At 41.8% G+C, this 19,523-nt stretch overlaps 1 protein-coding gene and 1 pseudogene across 2 annotated transcripts; one reads left to right on the forward strand and one right to left on the reverse strand.

Moving 5' to 3' along the window:
* Positions 1–2,457: 2,457 nt before the first annotated feature.
* On the forward strand, positions 2,458–16,908 carry SNF8 (SNF8 subunit of ESCRT-II). The gene is made up of 8 exons (XM_081270643.1): positions 2,458–2,616; positions 2,984–3,034; positions 8,499–8,637; positions 10,517–10,621; positions 12,008–12,080; positions 14,655–14,796; positions 15,643–15,717; positions 16,681–16,908. The coding sequence occupies exons 1-8, from the start codon at positions 2,563–2,565 to the stop codon at positions 16,816–16,818; spliced, it is 777 nt and encodes a 258-aa protein (XP_081126769.1). The 5' UTR covers positions 2,458–2,562; the 3' UTR covers positions 16,819–16,908.
* On the reverse strand, positions 3,707–5,488 carry LOC308636625 (protein NipSnap homolog 3A-like; annotated as a pseudogene). The gene is made up of 2 exons (XR_014024347.1): positions 4,743–5,488; positions 3,707–4,652 (listed from the first exon to the last, which is right to left on the reverse strand). The product of XR_014024347.1 is annotated as a protein NipSnap homolog 3A-like (transcript).
* Positions 16,909–19,523: the final 2,615 nt, after the last annotated feature.

Raw genomic sequence — 19,523 nt, forward strand, 5'->3', positions numbered from 1 at the left:
AATCACCTCTATAAAAACCCTGTTCCCAATGATGGGCAGTCACAGCCTTTGGGACAGGAGTCCCCTGTGTTTCTCCTTTGCTAGCAAAGCAATAAACCTTTTTTCCCTTTTCTCAAAATTGCATCCTAGTTATTGGATTGGAAGGGTAGGGGCTGCATCCCCAGCCCCTACTCCACTTTTTTCTGGGACAAGGACCAATCCTTCGAAAACAGTTCATGCCTGTAATTCCAGCAACTTGGGAACCTGAAGCAGGAAGATCAATAGTTTGGAGGCCAGCCTCAGCCATTTGGCAAGGTCCTGTCTTAATATAAAAAATAAAAAGGCTTGAGAGTAGCTCAGTGGTTAAATGCTCCTGGGCTCAGTCCCTAGTACCCTTCCCTCCCAAATAAAAATTACAGAAGGCCACTGTTTTTGACTAAACTCCTGTATAGGTTATAACAAACCAAGCTAAAAATTAAAATGGAGTTGCTCATGATAAAGTTTTATATTATCAAGGTGAAACTAAGCTGTTTGTCTGACCTGACAAATCAGGTTTAGGTTGATGTTAGCAAAAATTATGTGCAGGCCAGGTTTGATAATGAAGTTCCTTCTGCTTTAATCCTTTTTTCTCTTTCTCATTCCCCTTTCTCTCCCTGCCAGCCAATTTACAATCTTGGGTATTAAACTCAGGGGCACTTTACTACCCATCTACATCACCAGCCTTTTCTGTTTTGAGACAGTGTCTCACTAAATTGTCAGGCTGGCCTGAATTTGAGATTCTCCTGCTTCACCCTCTGGAGTTACTGTGCCAGGCTCCCTCTCTGCCTTACCTCTACATTTGGCTACAAGGAGAATACAAAATGACCAATCTGCTTTTTATTTTTGCTTCTCCTTTCTTCAATCCCTTCTGTCTGTAAAACCAACCTCCTTAGTTATGACCATGAGCAATACTTTATTTTACAGGATGAAGAGTTGCCTCAATAGTCATTTACAATCCTTATAATTTTATCCGTTGACTAGGGCCAAGTTTTTACTTTTTTTTCTTTTTTAGTTAGCACTGGGGATAGAACCCAGGGCTGCAGTACTGCTGAGCTACATCCCCAGCCCCTACCCTGCTTTTTTGAGACAGGGGCTCACGAAATTGCTGAGGTTGGACTCAAACCTTTTGACCCTTCTTTTTTTTTTTTTTTTTTTTTTAAAGAGAGAGTGAGAGAGAGAGAGAATATTTTTAATATTTATTTTTTTAGTATTTGGCGGACACAACATCTTTGTTTGTATGTGGTGCTGAGGATCGAACCCGGGCCGCCCGCATGTCAGGCGACCGCGCTACCGCTTGAACCACATCCCCAGCCCCTTTTGACCCTTCTAGAGCTTCGGCCTCCTAGTCGCTGGGTTTACAGACATTCACAGCAATGCCTGGTTAAAAAAACTGATCTTATTACTCCTTGGCAAGGTAGACTATGCTGTCATTCAGTACTGGAATGAGGCAGGAAAATAACTTGAACCCAGCAGTTCAACACCAGCTTAAGCAACAAAGTGTAATCCTGTTTCAACAGCAACACAAAGCATCTTCCTTGTTAGATTCAATAACGCTATCAAAATCACCTATGCAGCTTTCTAAACACAAAAATGACAGATTCCACCAGAGTCTATGAATAATAATAACTCTTTACTTTTGTGCTGGGCATTGTACTTAATACTTTATTAATTTCTCACCGTCCTAACTTAGGTGTTATTCTAGTTTTACAACTGTGGATAATGAAACACAAGAAATAATGGAAATTTCTTTGAGTTACTAAACCTTATGTACTGGAATTGAGCTGTGGGGCAAAGCAGTCTGACTCTAGAAGTCAAGTTAACTGTAAGGCCCTCCCAAATCAGAATTTCTGCGTGAAACTCTAACAGGTTAAGTTCCAGTAAAGTGGAATGGCTTCTTGCTTTTGCTGAGAATGGCACCTTGGAAGGTCGACATAGTGCCTGGCATTTAGTAGGTGGTTCTGGAGTACTTGTTAATACCAGGGGCACGCCTGTATTCCCAAGCACTCAGAAGGCAGAAGCAGGAGGGTCCCAAGTTGGAGGCCAGCCTGAATAACTGCGCTAGGCAATGCCTCACAAAATAAAACAAAAAGTGGTGGGGATGTAGCTTACTGGTAAAGCGTCCCTGAGTTCGACCTTCAGCATCGGGGAAAACAATAACAACAACAAAAGACCTGGTTCATTTATAACTTTATCAGCTATTTTTAAAAAGTCAGAGGAAGACTTATCGACCTCCATGCAGTGGAGTGGTAGTTGCGACAACGCGCGCAGGATGCGGGGAGCAATACGACAGTAGTCGGGGTTTTCATCCGCGCACGTCAACCCTTAGGTGCCATCGGGGCTTTGCGGATTTTTGCCACCAGAATAAGGCGGGGCCAGGTCCGTGGCAGAAGGAGACCCTTGGCGCCGAGGAAGGAAGTGGGGCGTCACTTCCGGCGCGCTTGGATGACGCTCTGCCGGGGCTTCCGTGTTGGAGCCGGCGGCAGGACCCGGGACTAGGAGACCTGGGGTCCCGGTAGCGGGGTGGCCCGCGGGCCCAGGGCGGGGATGCACCGCCGCGGCGTGGGAGCTGGCGCCATCGCCAAGAAGAAGCTTGCGGAGGTGAGGGCGAAGAGGTCGACCCCAGCCCACCCCTATCTCGTGAGAAACTGAGTTCTCCCAGTGCAGAGTTCTGTACCCTTCAGTCGCCTCGCAGCAGATACTAAGACAGGCTTTTTGGGTGCTGGGGAACCGAGTCTCTCCAGCTCCTGGTGGATTGACGTGTCAACATCCCCAGGTCCACTAGTTCTTTCCCGCGTTTCCTCAGTTTGATCACAGACAGAAGCCATCGACTCTATTCCCTCACCCTGTTCTTCCTAAAAACACTTTAGAAAGATACCTTTCTCTTTTTATACTCCAGCAGAGGCAGCAAAAGTGGGAGTCCCCACAGCCCACTTCCTCAGCTCATGTTTGTTTCTTTGTTTGACAGGCCAAGTATAAGGAGCGAGGGACTGTCTTGGCAGAGGACCAGCTGGCCCAGGTGAGTGATTGGAGGGCTTCAGCCAGGGAGGGAGACATAACAGGGCTGGTCAGGACATCATTGATGTGAACTACATTGTTTAGATTGAAATAAAAGTAGAGTGTCTGGCAAATCCGGATTTCTGGGCTGCTATGATCTTTTAGGCGACTTGCTAATAATACTAGCTAACGTTTTTGAGTGATTTAAATGCTTATAAGGTTCCAGGCACTTGTCTCTTAATTTTATATATTTGTTAATTTTGGTGCTGGGATTGAACTCAAGGCCTTGTAAATGCTAGGTTAGCCCTCTACCACTGAGCTACATCCCCAGCCCTTGTCTACTTTTTACATAAGCCATCTTGTTCAGTCATTAAAATCCTATGTCAAGCTAAAATTAAAAAAAAAGAAAAATCGGATTCTCCAAAGACTACTTACTGATACTTATTGGGAGTAGCACTGCATTTGGGAATATACATGCCACAGTTAGTTATGTCCATATACAAACAGATTGAGGCAAAGAGAAGTTTGTTTATTTTTTCTTTCTTTCTTTCCTTCCTTCTTTCTTTCTTTCTTTTTTTTTAACCAGGAATTGAACCCAGGGGAACTCAACCACAAGTCACATTCCCAGCCCCCCCCCTTTTTTTAAAATTTTTTTTTTTTCCAGAATATACAGGTAGGCTTTTATTAGGTCAAACATTTCCATATCCATGAAGATCACATTCAAACAAAGATATACCAAGCATCTTATGTTAAGTAGGATACAAAATAAAGTAAATATTTGTAAAATTAATTATAAATGAAGACATTTCAGCATACAAACCAAAGAGTCTTCAAAGACTTTAAATACCAGGACCTAATAATTTTATTTTCCAATTCAGTGACAATAGAGCTAATGTGTGACCATAATTAACACAGATGACACAAATGATAATGTACTTTTCCATGACAAATAAATATGTTTAATATTCTCATGAATACCATTTGATATTACAAAATAAACTTTACTTGACAAAAATTTGGAAAATCAGGAAAACAGACACGATTAAAAGTTTGACAATGTATATTAATAATTTAAAACTATTGTTTCAAGCATGGATGGAAATATAACATTAGTATTTGAATAAAGGTTTGTCAACATACAGAAGACATCCTCTGAAATGAATGAAAAATCAAGATCTTGAAATAGTGGCAAGTATCTTTGTTAAGTAGAATGCAAAATGAAGTAAATATTAGTACAATTAATTATAAATGAAGGCATTTCAGCATGTAAACCAAAGAGTCTTCAAAGATTTTTAATCTCAGGACCAAATAACATTATTTTCCAAATGGTAGATATTTTGAATATGTGACAGATATTGAAATGCCATGGGAAAAATGAACTCTTTACTTCCTAAAGTGGTGGTGACAAACAAGGGAGACCTTTATAAAATGCAAGGGACATAGTAAATTAATTTATCACCTCCTTAAAATAAAAGTGAGAATAATTCTCTTGGGAGAACTTAAACACCATTAGCAGACACATTTTATACCAATTAATGAAATCTTTTGTGTTTCAGTAGAACACTATTTCAATGGTGAAAATGATGCAGGAATCAGAAGCATATTCTGCTGAGACACTAGGTAGTTGACACTTTCCCGAACTGGAAAAACATTTCATAAGAAGGCATATAAAGTTATTGAGCAAATCAAGTTTGTTGTAAAAATAACCCATGCCTAGTGAAATAGCTTACCAGCTGCCACGACTCTGGGATCCTCATGGGAATGGTGCCTCCCAGCTGCACGACTATCTGCACTCTCATTCCACCACAGAACATGAACTGTGTTGAGTGCTCCATATTCTGCATGGAAAACACCAACTAGTTTTGTATAGCCTAGATTTACATGGGCATGAACTGCCCTTTTAAATGCATCACCCCACAGAGCTGGGCCGCCAGGTTTCATCTGAAAAGAAGCCAATTCATAGACTCCCTCTTTTGGAGGCTTTTCTAATTTGCACCATGGTACCAGGTAAGTAATCTCACTCTCTTGCTTATCAATGAGAGCCAAATTTGGAATGAGGAATTGTTCTTGCCATTCCTTGCCATTCCTTATCTTTAGCCAAGGCTTTTTGAACTGCAGTTGGATGAGCAAAATTCTCATACTTCCAAATGTGAAACACTTTATTCATTCTGCCTCCAAATTCTACACTCCAACATCCAACCAATTCAGAGTGAGCTGTCCGAAGATGCATGTTTTTCTTGATGTTTTCCAGGAACTCATTCATCTTCGAGGGTTTAAGTGGATAGGTATGAAACTCATAGAATGTTCCATCATTTTGTCTGGGGCCTGTAGCAAAAGATGAGCACACCTGAAGCGCGAGCATTCTCGAGGTCAGAGCCCGGGCCAGGACGCTTCGGAGGGGCAGCATGGCGCAGCGTGGGCCGCTGAGGAAGGCAGCCAGCTGGCGTCCGAAGTGACACTCTCCTCGTACGGCTTCCTGACTCTTTTTTAATGTTTTGAGACAGGGTCTTGATAAGTTCCTTAGGGCCTCATTAAGATGCTGAGGCTGGCTTTTATTTTTGATACCAGGAATTGAACTCAGGGGCACTCAACCACATCCCCAGCCCTATTTTGTATTTTTTTTTTTAAGTTCTGTTTTTAATAGGGAATTTTTTTTTTTAAGAGAGAGGGGGAGAGAGAGAATTTTTTAATATTTTATTTTTTTTAGTATTCGGCGGACACAACATCTTTGTTTGTATGTGGTGCTGAGGACCAAACCTGGGCCGCATGCATGCCAGGCAAGCGCGCTACCGCTTGAGCCACACCCCCAGCGCCCCTATTTTGTATTTTTTTTAATATTTATTTTTTAGTTTTCGGTGGAGACAACATCTTTATTTATTTATTTATTTAAATTTTTATGTGGTGCTGAGGTTCAAACCCAGCGCCCCATGCATGCCAGGCGAGCGCGATACTGCTTGAGCCACATCCCCAGCCCCTCTATTTTGTATTTTTTAGATGTTGATGAAACTTTATTTTATTCATTTATTTATATGTGGTGCTGAGAATTAAACCCAGTGCCTCACACATACTAGGCAAGTGCTCTACAACTGAGACACAAACCCAGCTCCCCGATTTTGTATTTTATTTAGAGGCAAGGTCTCACTGAGTTGCTTAGTGCCTTGCTAAGGCTGGCTTTGAACTTGGGATCCTCCTTGCCTCAGCCTCACAAGCTGCTGGGATTATAGTGTGCACCACCAAACCCAGCCAAAAGGAAGTTTTTAAAGATGAAAATGAAAAGGATTGCATTGTATATTTTGAAACAATAGTCTTGGTCACAATGATAAATAACAAGAGTGGCATCAGCCTGAGGTTGAATAGATAGCAGATGGGCAGATGTTTTTGTAGAAGTAGTTTTCATAAAAGTTTGTAGTGGACTCTGCTAGCTTGTGGTTCTGACAACCTTTTGTGATAGTTTTAATCTTGTAGTCATGTATGAATCTATAGATGAATCTAAGAACTCTTCCTTTATAGGCTCCCTCCCAGCTTATTATTTTGGGAGTACAGACACAGTGACTCCATTTTGATTTTGACAATTCAGATTTGATTCACACTTATAAAGAAAGAACTCAATTAGTTTAGAATTAAGAACATTGAGACACTGAGTAATTTATCCAATGTCACATGGGTTGTAAGTGGAAAAACTATTCATTTTATTTATTTTTTATTTGTTATAATTATACATGACAGCAGAATGCAATTTATGCACTTTGATATATCATACATCGATGGGATATAATTTCTCATTTTCTGAGTGTATTTTTTTATTTTATTTTATTTATTTTTTTTTTTTTTGAGATGAGGTATTGCTTTGTTGCCCAGGCTGGTCTTGTATGCTTGGGCTGAAGTGATCCTTTAATCGGGCCTGGGATTGTGGCTCAGTGGTAGAGTGCTTGCCTAGCATGCACAAGGCACTGGGTTCGATCCTCAGCACCACATAAATGTAAAATACAAAATTAAAAAAAGAGTTACACTAGGTTTGAAGTGATCCTTTAATCTTCAGAGTAGCTGAGCCTACAGGTATGTCCCCCAATGCTTGGCTTTAGAATGATTTGATAAAAGTCTTTTTGGGCTTTTAATATATTATTTTTTGTGATGCTGGTCCCCAAGCCAAGACCTTGAATATGCAGAGCCTATGTGCTGTGCCACTAAGTCACATCCCTATTCCTTTTTATTATTGATTGATTGATTGTGCTGCTGGGAATCAAACCCAGGGCCTTGTGCATGCAAGGCAAGCACTCTACCAAATGAGCTGTATCCCCAGCCCCTATTTTTTATTTGAGACAAGGTTTTATTAAGTTGATTAGGGCCTCACTAAGTTGTTTGGCTGGTTTTTGAACTTGGGATTCTCCTGCCTCAGCCTTCGAGTATGTGCCACTGTGCCCAGCTTCTGATAGTTTTATGTTGCAAATGAGAAGATATTGGACCAGGAATGGTTCTTTTTGGAAGGATAGAAGATAGTCTTTATGCCAGGTGCAGTGACACATGTAATTCTGGTGGCTTGGGAGGCTGAGTCAGGAGGGTTGTAAGTTGAAAGTCAGCCTCAGCAACTTAGTGAGGCCCTGTCTCTAAATAAAAATTAAAAAGGCCTGGGGATATGGCTCAGTGGTTAAGTGCCCTTGGGTTCAATCCCTGGTACAAAAAAAAAAAGTGGAAAATGTTGGCTGGGGTAGATAGTCTTTATTAATTAGGGAAAGTGAAAGAAGGGGTAATATAAATAAAAATTCATAGAATCCACAAACTTTATTGTGTTTGCTCTGATATTCAGCTGCTCCCCCCCACAATTTCCTTAAAAAAAAAAAATATATATATATATATATATGTGGGGGGGGGTAGTTGGACACAATACATTTATTTAGTTAGTTATTTATTTATATTGGTGCTGAGGATTGAACTCAGTGCTCACACATGCTAGGTGAGTGCTCTACTGCTGAGCCACAACCCCAATCCCCCATTTCTTTATGTGGAATTGATCCCTAAGGAGATCCATGACTCAGGTTAAATAACCACTATAATCCTAATTCATGCCAGACTTCATTTTTTTCCTACCTGGCTTTTCATTAGTGGCTGAAGATTTCCCACTGTCGGAACACTGCATTCCCTTATTTCAAAGACAAAATGGATTATTAGATATACCTTCAATTTATTAACTTTTTGTGGGGGGGAATATCACGTTAGACATGCTTGTTGATTATTATTGGATGTATCCTGATTTTAGAACAGGGATACATGAAAAAATGTGTAGTTTAGAACTGAGGAAAAAGTACAGCATCTCACTTCTGACAACTGTGCACAAGTAGGGATAAAAAGAGGAGACAATAAACAGCATAATTGTAGGCCTGAAGGAGACACGTTATTTCAGCTTTTTCCTTGCCACGGACCAGGAGCTTATTTTGGGCAGCTAATTATCTCCTGGACTGCTCCTAAGCTACCCCTTGTCCTTCCAACAGATGTCAAAACAGTTGGACATGTTCAAGACCAACCTGGAGGAATTTGCCAGCAAGCACAAGCAGGAGATAAGGAAGAATCCTGAGTTCCGTGTACAGTTCCAGGACATGTGTGCAACCATTGGAGTGGATCCTCTAGCCTGTAAGAAATTGTAGCTGTCCAGTGTCCTCATAGGGCTGCTAGGGACAGAAGCTTATCTACCCTCTAACCCCTTAGAAGGGCCTGTAAGAAAAGCCAGAGGATGTCATCTTTAGGGAGTACCTAGCAAGATGGCTAGTGCCTATTCTGCTGGGAAGATGGAAAGACTAGAGTGAAGAACAAGTAGCCAGGGCCCATGATTTTCCCTTGAATAATCTGTAGTGGGGGTGTTTTTGTTGTTTTAATGGCATTTCCCCCTATTTAAAAAAAAAAAAAAAAAAAAACTACTTTTGGGGCTGGAGTTGTGGCTCAGTAGTAGAGCACTCACCTAGCAAGTGCAAGGCCCTGGGTTCAATCCTCATCACCGCATAAATATAAATAAATAAATAAGGAATTGTGGCCAACTACAAATAAAAAAATAAATATTAAAAAAATACTGGGGCTGGGGATGTGGCTCAAGTGGTAGCACGCTTGCCTGGCATGCGTGCAGCCCGGGTTCGATCCTCAGTACCACATGCAAAAACAAAGATGTTGTGTCCACTGAAAACTAAAAAATAAAAATTAAAAAAAAATACTATTAATGAAGGTACTTTGTGGTCATATAGTCAACAAAGAGCTACATAAAAAAGGAAGTGGAAGTCTCCTGACTATCCTATAATTTGGGGGGTAGGGGATATAGGAGATGAACCCAGAGTCTTAAGACTGATCCTGTCTTGTAATTGCAGAGGTAAATAACACTAATAATTAAATGACATAGATGGTCCCCATTGTAGGATGGTTCACCTTGGTAGTGCTATAAAAGCAATTGGTATTCACCAGAAACCATACTATGAATTTAGCTTTTTCTTGGGTTAATGATATGTGAGTAAAATACTCTTGGATGCTGGGCAACATGAGTTTGATCAGAATGGTAAATAACTGATACTCTACAGTGTAATGTGTTTCTAACCTATGACATTGCATAGGTTAGGTGTATTAAATGTATTTTATTTTATTATTATTTTTTTTTTAGAGAGAGAGAGAGAGAGAGAGAATTTTTTAATATTTATTTCTTAGTTTTCGGCGGACACAACATCTTTGTATGTGGTGCTGAGGATCGAACCCGGGCCGCACGCATGCCAGGCGAGCATGCTACCACTTGAGCCACATCCCCAGCCCCTATTAAATGTATTTTAGTTTTTTCATATGGAAGATTGAATGCAGGGGTCCTTTACCATTGAGCTATATCTCCAGCCCTTTTTTGTTTTTTGTTTTGAGACAGGGACTCAACAAATTACTTAAAGCCTCACTAAGTTGCTGAGGCTGGCTCTTCCTTGAACTTAGGATTCTTCTACCCTGCTGGGATGACAGGTCTGCAACCCTGCTCTGGGCTTATTAAATATTATTATTATTTTAAAATGGGGATTGAACTCAGGGTTGTTTTATATCCCCAGCCCTTTTTAATTTTCATTTTGGGATAGTGTCTATCTAAGTTGCAGAGGCAGCCTCCCAAGTATCTATGATTGCGGGCATGCTTAACCTGCTTGACTTCAGTGGATTTTCCAATGCCAAGTTTGCCTATTTTTTCTCTTAGCCTTGTCTAGATTATATCTCCTACTATATTTCACTGTATGCTTTGGAAAAGGAAAACCACTGAACTGTAACCTCAGCCCCAAAAAGGACTTTGACATTGCCCACCCTTTGGAACTGTCTGAGCCTGTTTTTTGAGCAGTTCTCAAGAGGCAGGTTGTCTGTCACAGAGGATCTTGAGTAGCAAGTAGAGCAGGACTTAAAGCTAGGCAACAAGATTACTCGCAAAATAGATGTTAAAGTCCACTGTTGGAAGAACAGATAGGATGAAGATTATTGAATAACTTAGCTTTTGTTTTTTTCTCTCTTATAGCTGGAAAAGGATTTTGGTCCGAGATGCTGGGCATGGGGGACTTCTATTATGAGTTGGGCGTCCAGATTATCGAAGTGTGCCTGGCTCTAAAGCATCGGAATGGAGGTGAGGGCAGTGGTGAAGTTCATGGATTGGGCATTGAACTTCTCTTGAGTAGAAACCCTCAAAAGATTATCTTTTCGATCCTGTAGTCTGCAAACCTGCAAGGTCTTGAGATACATCTTAGCTGTTTTATGCAGTTGAATCCATGGCATGTCTCCACAGCTAAGGATAACTAGAATTACCTGAATGATCATTTCCCACACCCCCTGCCCTCTTTTCGTTTTTCTTTTTTCTTTTTTCTTTTTTTTTAGAGAATTTTAATATTTATTTTTTAGTTTTTGGCAGACACAACATCTTTGTTTGTATGTGGTGCTGAGGATCGAACCTGGGCCGCACGCATGCCAGGCGAGCGCTCTACCGCTTGAGCCACATTCCCTGCCCCTCTTTTCATTTTTCTAATACATGGGTGATTTACAACTGAGTTATATCCCAAGTGCCTTTTCTTTTTTTGAAACAGGTCGTTAACATTGCTGAAGCTGTCAACAAATTTGTGATCCTCCTATCTCAGTCTTCCAAGTTGCTGAGATTACAGGCTTACACTGCATCTGGCCAGTTGTCTATTCTCGAAAGATCTTTGGCTGGGAATATCCAGTCCTGCCTCATTACAGAAAATAGAAGGGAAGTGGGAAGTAGTTTTGTCCCATGATGTGTGATGCATCTGGGTTATGATTTTCTCATTAATAACTACAAGCCTGCACTGCCTTTTTGAGGTGTAGGATGCCAACTGAGTCTGCATTCCTGAAAATGTGATGTTACAAATAGTCATCTGATGGGGCTAGGGTTGTGGCTTAGTGGTAGAGTGCTTGCTTAGTATGTGTGAGACACTGGGTTTAATTCTCAGTACTGTATATAAATAAACAAATAATAAAATAAAACTTTATCAACAACTAAAAAAAATTTGTAATTGAAGTATTCTAGATTGAGTATGGGGGCACATGTCTGTTATCCCAGGTACTCAAGAGGTTGAAGCTGAGGAACACAAGTTCAGGGTCAGCTTTAGTAATTTAGCAAAGCCCTGAGCAACTTAGACCCTGTCTCAAAATAAAAAATTTTAAAAAGCTGGATTCAAGTGCTCCTGGGTTCAATTAACAGTATCAAAAACAACAACAACAGGGCTGGGGATGTGGCTCAAGCGGTAGCGCGCTCGCCTGGCATGCGTGCGGCCCGGGTTCGATCCTCAGCACACATACCAACAAAGATGTTGTGTCCGCCGAGAACTAAAAAATAAATATTAAAAAAAAAAAATTCTCTCTCTCTCTCTCAAAAACAACAACAACAAAAAAAACCAGTTATAAATTGTTGGCGATAAACAGACACAGCCCTTATATCAAGAACATTGCAGCCATAAAGGTAATCTCTTCATCTGCTTTCTGTCTCCCTCTCCAACAGGTCTGATAACTCTGGAGGAACTACATCAACAGGTGTTAAAAGGAAGGGGCAAGTTCGCCCAGGATGTCAGCCAGTAGGTGTTGCCTTGCACCCCTTTTAGAGGTCTTTAAAGTCAGATGGAAATCATTTATTTATTCATTTATTTATAATAATTTTTGTTTTGGTACCAGGATTTGAATCCAGGGGAGTTTAACTCCTGAGCCACATCCCTAACCCTTTTTATTTTGAAACAGAGTTTCATTAAATTGCTTAGGGCCTCACTGAGTTGCTGATGCTGGCCTTGAACTTGCCATCTTCCTGCCTCTGTCTCCCTAGTCTCTGGGATTACATGCATGTGCCACTATGTCTAGCCCTAGATGGAAATCTTCTCCCTACTCCTCATATGTGTAGGCTAGCTTAGGTGCTGATTTTTTTTATTTTTAGTTGTCAAAAGACATTAATTTTTATAATTTATTTATATGTGGTGCTGAGAATCAAACCCAGTGTCTCACACATGCTAGGCAAGCGCTCTATCACCGAGCCACATCCCCAGCCCATGATTTTTTTTTCTTAATTTTATTTTTTTCAGTACTAGGGGTTGAACCCAGAGGTACTTTACCACTAAGTATATCCCTTTTTATTTTTTGAGACAAAGTCTTGCTAAGTTGCTAAAAGTCTTACTAATATGCTGAGGCTGGCCTCAAACTTCTCATCCTTCTGCCTCAGCCTCCCAAATTGTTGGGATTGTACGCTGCACCACCATGCCCAGCTGTGAACTGTTTTTATTGCTCTGTATGGTCAGAAAAAAATATATTTTCATGTGAGAAAACTACAGAGACCTATTTTTTAAGAAAGGCGGCTGGGGATGTGGCTCAGTTTTTGACCATATCTTTTGCATGTGTGAGATCCTGTATTTGATCCCTAGCACTGAAAAAAAAGAAGATAAACACACCTCATTTTGTCCAGGCACACTGGTGCATGCCTGAATTTCCCCCAGCCAGCTCTGGAGGCTGAGGCAGGGGGATGCTGAATGCAAAGCCAGCCTCAGCAACTTAGACCTTGTCTCCAAGTAAAATACAAAAAAGGGCTGGAAGTATGGTTCAGTCCTTAAACCAGCACTTAATCCAGCTGAAGTACACCTGGGTTCAATCCCCAGTTCCACAAAAAAACAAAAATGAAACAAAACATTTGTCTCTCAACTAAGAGATTACAACTTGTATACATTTTGTGGTATTAGCATTTTTCATACATATGTATTGTTTAAAATTTAGGAGTATGTACATGGATTTTGAGATTATTTGAAGCCAAGGAGACAGATGTAGCCCTTAGAAATGCTGGACATAGAGGGGCTGGGGATATAGCTCATTTGGTAGAGTGCTTGCTTTACATGCACAAGGCCCTGGGTTCAATTCCCAGCACCATTAAAAAAAAAAAAAAAGAAGAAGAAGAAGAAGAAGAAAAGAAATTCTGGGCTTAGAGATCAGGGTGATATAATGGGGTATATTGGCCTGGTTCACAAGCCTCTAAAACATATAGAGTCCAATTAGAGAAGAAATTTGTGGTTGTTTTAGATGTAGCTCCCAAAGAGCTATCCCAGAATGAGATCATAAAGACCAGGAATATTCAAAAAGGAAGTTATGACAAGATTATTAGCCATACTCACTGCAAATGAGGTGACCTAGTGCATTTGAAAGAGTATTTCGTGGGGTTACTGGGGATTGAATACAGGGGTGCATTATCACTGAATACATGACCAGTCCTTTTTATTTTTTTCTTGTTTTTAGATAGTCTCACTAAGTTGCTGAGGATCTGGTTAAATTTCTGGGTCTGGCTTTGAACTTGCAATCCTCCTGCCTCAGCCTCCCAGGTTGCTGGGATTAAAGGTGTATGCCATCATGCCTGACAAGACAGATTTGAATCTGCTCTTCTAAGGGGTTGGAGAAAGCATTTTAATCTACCTAAAAGTTCTCAATTCCTGGTTGATTAGGTGATAACATTTCTAGGCTTTGGTAGCAGTTATAAACTTCAGTTTGTGGGCTGGATATATGACTTACTCATTTTATGCCTTTCCTGAAGTTGTTAACTGGGAAATCGGAAAATCTGGCAATCCTGGGGTTGAATTTCTAAAGGACTGGGAAAGTAGCTTAGTTTTACAACGCTTGCCTATCATGTGAAAGGCCATGGGTTCAATCCTCAACACCAGAAATAAGAAAAAAAAAAATTCTCTACAGTTCACACTACTCCCTGTTGTCTTCAGCTACCTTATCCATATTTCCTGATGAGCTTCAGTATGCTTATTACTTTTTAGAAAAAAAAGTTAGGCATGACAGTAGAATGTATTTTGACATCATACATACATGGAGTATAACTTCCCATTCTTGTGGTTGTACGTAATGTGGAGTTACACTGGTCATGTATTCTATTTTTTGCTTTTATTAGGGTGTTGGAATTAGTGGTTTGCCAAGTGTGCAATCTGACTTCTGTACTATCTTCCTTCAGTGTCCAAGCACTTTTTGGTGCCGTTTAACCTGCCATTTTACTGATGTAGTTGAGTGTTGTGTGCCCTTTGACTCTTCTCTCAGGGTACCCTGCCTCGGGCAGAGCTGAAACTGCATTGTTGTCAGGTCTTATCTGCCAAGGGTCTTTAAGCTGCTCTTCCTCACCTCAGAGACGACCTGATCAGGGCCATCAAGAAACTAAAGGCATTGGGCACTGGCTTCGGCATCATCCCTGTGGGCGGTACTTACCTCATTCAGTCTGTTCCAGCTGAGCTCAATATGGATCACACTGTGGTGCTGCAGCTGGCAGAGGTAATGGTGCACCCCTAGAGAGTGTGAGAGCTGTTATCTCTTTCTCCCCACTGCTCAGGTCTTTTGCAGACTGTCTTATGGATGAACTACTCAGTCCTGTGCTCATTCAGCAGACATTTATTGAGTAGCTACAGTGCAAAGCACTGGGCTAGGCTGTGGGGCAGATATAGAGAGAGGTCCAATGAAGTCCCTGCTCTCGAGGAGCTTACAGTCTAGTCAGCTAGACAGACATGCAGACAACTAACTATATTTCCTTGGGTAGACACTCTCTGATGTCCTCTTAAGCTACTTTGTGGATTCTTCAAAACAAGTTTTAAAATTTTGCTTGCTAATCCTCTCATTCCTTGCATGCCTGGAGCATATACCATCTTCCCCCAGAACTCCATCATATATTTTAGGAAAGACATGTTCATTTCCTTAATTCTTTAATGCAAAATAAAATTAAGGAATGGGCTTTTTTATTAAAAATTTTTATTTTGGGGAACAGGTAGGATGAAGCAGGGCAAGAGCTATTTATAAATATTTTAGATTAACAGGTGATGATTATCACCATTGCTTCCTATCAGTTATCATTCTGAATCTTCCCTTGACATGCATTAGAGTTCTCTGCAAGTCTAATTTAATATCTTAGTATCTGGGACCCCACATATTAAGATCAAACCCACGAAACTACCCCTATCATCCTGAAAATCACTTCTCTAAACATTTCTTTTCCCATACTTTCTCAGGATTGGCCCAAGGGCAGCTCTTTCTCCTGTTCAGATAAGTGTGCTGCTCCTGGGCAGGTGCTGGGCTCTAGGGGAGTGCACTCTTAACTGACTCAGTTCCCACTGCTCCTTCCTTCAGAAAAATGGGTACGTGACTGTCAGTGAAATCAAAGCCAGTCTTAAATGGGAGACGGAGCGGGCGCGCCAAGTGCTGGTATGTGATTTTGGAATGGCCCAGAAAAGATGGGCTCCTGGTTGGGAGGTGGGTTCCACACAGGCAGGAACTTTAGGCTTGCTCTGCTCACTCTTGCCTTGTAGGCTACAGTTTTCACCCTAGGAGAAGCCCATCATCTCTCTGCTGAGAAGGTGGAACTCATTAAGGCAAGCCTCTGACCCTGGGGTGCACTAACAGCAGCTGCCCTTGCTACTGGGGAACCACCAATGCCCACTTACTCTCCTGGACATACTCGACCTGGAGTTGCTGGTCAGGAGCTTAATATAGTTTCTGCTGGAAATAACTAGTAGAGTGAAGGGAATTAATTACTACTTATAATTATGTATCTATAAGTATATACTAAGCAATATATTGCATATTATATAACAACTTTATATATATTCATGTACTGATGTAAGACTGTTGTGAAGAGGAAGCAGCAGCATGAGAATGTAGGAGCTCTGGCTTCAGTAGCTTTTCCCTTACCCAGGCAATTTAGTATCTAGATTTTTCATCTGTAAAGTGGGAGAATGTAAATATTGAGCATATTTCCTGCATAGGAATAGGAACTGTGAGTCCATCGTAGAATAAATGTGGTCCTTCACATTTGTTCCCAGCAAATCAACTCACAGCTAGAACAGTGATCTCTACTTTTCTCCAGGGAGAATGGAAGCAGTAATCTGCTCAAGGCCATAAAATAAGAGCCCTACGTTCTTCCACTACATCCCACTTTACTCAGGCTCTACTGTTCACTAGCAGCACAAGTTAAATAACTTGGTGGTTATTTTCACACTTCAGGCAAATGAGGCCAAGCAGCATCCCAGTTTGGTTGTGTAAGTGTGCAAAGGCACGTAAAGGCTGTTTGAAAACCTTGCTGAAGCCAAAATAGGTTTGGAGATTGCTTCGCTACCACACTTGACTCACAGAACCTCCCCTCTCAAGCATTCTTTCTTTTCCCCCCAGGAACACCTGTTGAAGGAGGGGCTGGCCTGGCTGGATTTGCAGGCCCCGGGGGAGGCCCACTACTGGCTGCCAGCTCTCTTCACTGACCTCTACTCACAGGAGATAACAGCTGAGGAGGCCAGAGAAGCCCTTCCCTGATTTAGTATGGAGGGATGCACAGTAGCAGGCAGTGAGAAAAAGGAGGAACTGTTGGTGAATAAACCTGGACAATTTTGTTTATAAAAGAAAGGTTCTAAGTTTTTCTTTCTTCCCCCAGTATTTTATTTTTTAAAAGTGCCTTCACATTGCATCTCTTTTGGAGGAAGCTTCCTTTATCCAGTAAGGGAACCTGAGTAACACAAGTACAGCAAGCACATATGACTTGTGCAGGTCATCTATAAGGTCATGGAAGAGCTGGGCCCAGAACACAAGCCATCTCCTGGCTACAGAGTATAGTTTTTTCTGTAGCCATAAAGTGAATAACCACTCTAATTCAGAACTCTTCATTATTCCATGCTCCTTATCACACACTAGCAGACCCTTGTGAACTAGTCAGTCACTGATTCAGTCTCTCCTAGCTTTCTCTGTAGAGGATCTACATTATGACAGATCCAAGTCTGAGTGTGAAGGAAACAGAAGTCAGTGTTGAATGGTGGCTAAGCTGGAGGAAAGAAAACAGAACTTTGAGGAGAATCGAACAATAGTGAACATTATGTTCTGGTCCTCAAATTCCCTGCTAGTTCTCCCCCTAGACTGATAACCAGGTCCCTCTAACCTCAGTGGTGGGAATCTTACTGAATACCTACCCTGTACTGTCTTATATTACACATTTAATCCTTGCAGCATTAATAAAAATAGGTATCCTTAACTTCACAGATGACAAATCAAAGTAATTTACCAGAGGCTATCAGCTTAAAGAGCACCAAAGAACTGGGTCTATTAACCAGAACCCACGCTTTCCCATATCACTGCTTTGCACAGTACAGGCAGGCAGAACATTATGTGTACAATGCCTTCTACACATGTGGCCAGCCAAGAGGAAAAGCCCATGTGCCCCAGGAAGCAAGATTCTGCTATAGCAAGGATGGTGATGAGAGACCAAGCCAGAGTTTACAGCTCTCAAAGTAAACGCAAAATTCTTCAGAAGTGCTCATTTAATACTAGAAAGCTAAAATCCAGTGGTCTCTCCATGCGGACATCCTTTCCTTATCAGCTGTAGCACAGGCCCATTACTACTTCTGCCTGTTACACAGCATTGCTCACTCCTCAATGCTTTTGGAAGTCATTGAGGTGAAACTGGCCTTCTGCTCATTGACTACCTGAGCCACAGCCACCCTTGAAAAGCCCCTCCTTCCCTAACAGAGAAATAATCACCAACAGTCCTGCCTATACCACGTTACCCAAGTCTTTTAGCTTCCAGACAATTCACTGAACAGTTCCTCTCCTAACACATTCAGGCCCAGGTGAGTGTAGTGGTTGAGATGATCCCATTCTTCCTTGACAGAAACCCCCTCCCACACCCATAGGCGCTTCCTCCTTCTGCCAAAACAAACTTTATTGCACCAAAAAAAAAAAAAAAAAAAAAGAAAAAAAAATTTCATTTATGTACAGTCAGATATAAAGACATCTCTTTTCACTCCTGTGCATATATTTCCTCAACTCAAGATTAGGGCGTAAAAGTCAGGCCACTATGCCAGACATGCTCTGCCCCATGGCAGGGCCAAGGAGAAGATTGTCACTTCAAAGTGGGAACACTTAGATGGATAACAGACAACACTGGACCCACAAACCAAGGGCATTCTTCTCGGCCCTGGAGTAGCTCTGGGAATGGAAGAGGAGGGACATTGGAAGCAGGGTCCCTTAGAGTCTCCATGTTGAGACCTATTCTTCAGACAGCCAAGATAAACTTCTGTTCCCCAAGTGTACCACTCCCTCCCCAGTTCCTCTTCCTGCCCTTTAGGAAGCTCTTCTTTTGTGCCCCATTTTCCTCCCCCACTGTCCCCCCTAGGGGAGTCTCATGATCCATCAGGCAGAGACCTTAAAAGCAGTGGGTAGGGCAGATACACCTTATCCTATCTTCTGCCTGTGGCTGGATACTGACTGGGCCCTGTTTCACATGGATCACCAACACTCCATGGGGGTCCATAACAGCAAGAATCTGGAAGTAGGGGAAGAACATATCAAAAAGGGGAAGGAGAAATTCCCTTGATGCCCAGTATTAGAACACTTTTCTGAGCCAACCAGTTAAAGGACCACTGCAGCTAAAATACAAACAGAGAAGCAACACAGCCAGGCAAACACCCATCAGAGCCAGTGACAAAGAGCAGCTGGGAGGGGGAAGGGAGAGAGGGGAAGGAGTCTCTAGAGTCCCAGCCCAGATCCCCTTCTGCCATTGGCTACTCCTGCTCCCTGGGGGTTGAAGTGAGGTAGGGGACTACAGACTGGGGTGAAAATACACAAGGTCAGCCAAACAAAATGCAATAAGGACTAGCATCAGTCTCCCCTGTTTACCCCACTCCCAAGAAAAAATATCCTCATTGTGACTAGTACTTAAGAAAATCTTTAAGAGACTATTCTATGTAGTGGCTCTAATCCCATACACATTGCAGCTGCCTGTGTTGGGAACTTTTCAAATCAGTGATTGCGGGAACACACAGTACTTCCGGCTTCTCACGGTGCCTGTGTAGGCTTCACCAAGACCTGGTTCAGTCCTGGTCCTGTTTATGTTCTGTCTGAAACCTAAAAGAGCAAGGGAACGAGGGGTAGGGGAGAAAGGTGCTCAGGTGCTAGGTAAAGCTTACTGATCAGCAGCCTAGACTCCACCACTGTTCCTTCTCTTTGGTCTGTCTAGAACAGTGACTATA

The sequence above is a fragment of the Spermophilus citellus genome, assembly GCF_964194105.1.
Source record: "Spermophilus citellus genome assembly, chromosome: 17".
Lineage (NCBI taxonomy): Eukaryota > Metazoa > Chordata > Mammalia > Rodentia > Sciuridae > Spermophilus > Spermophilus citellus.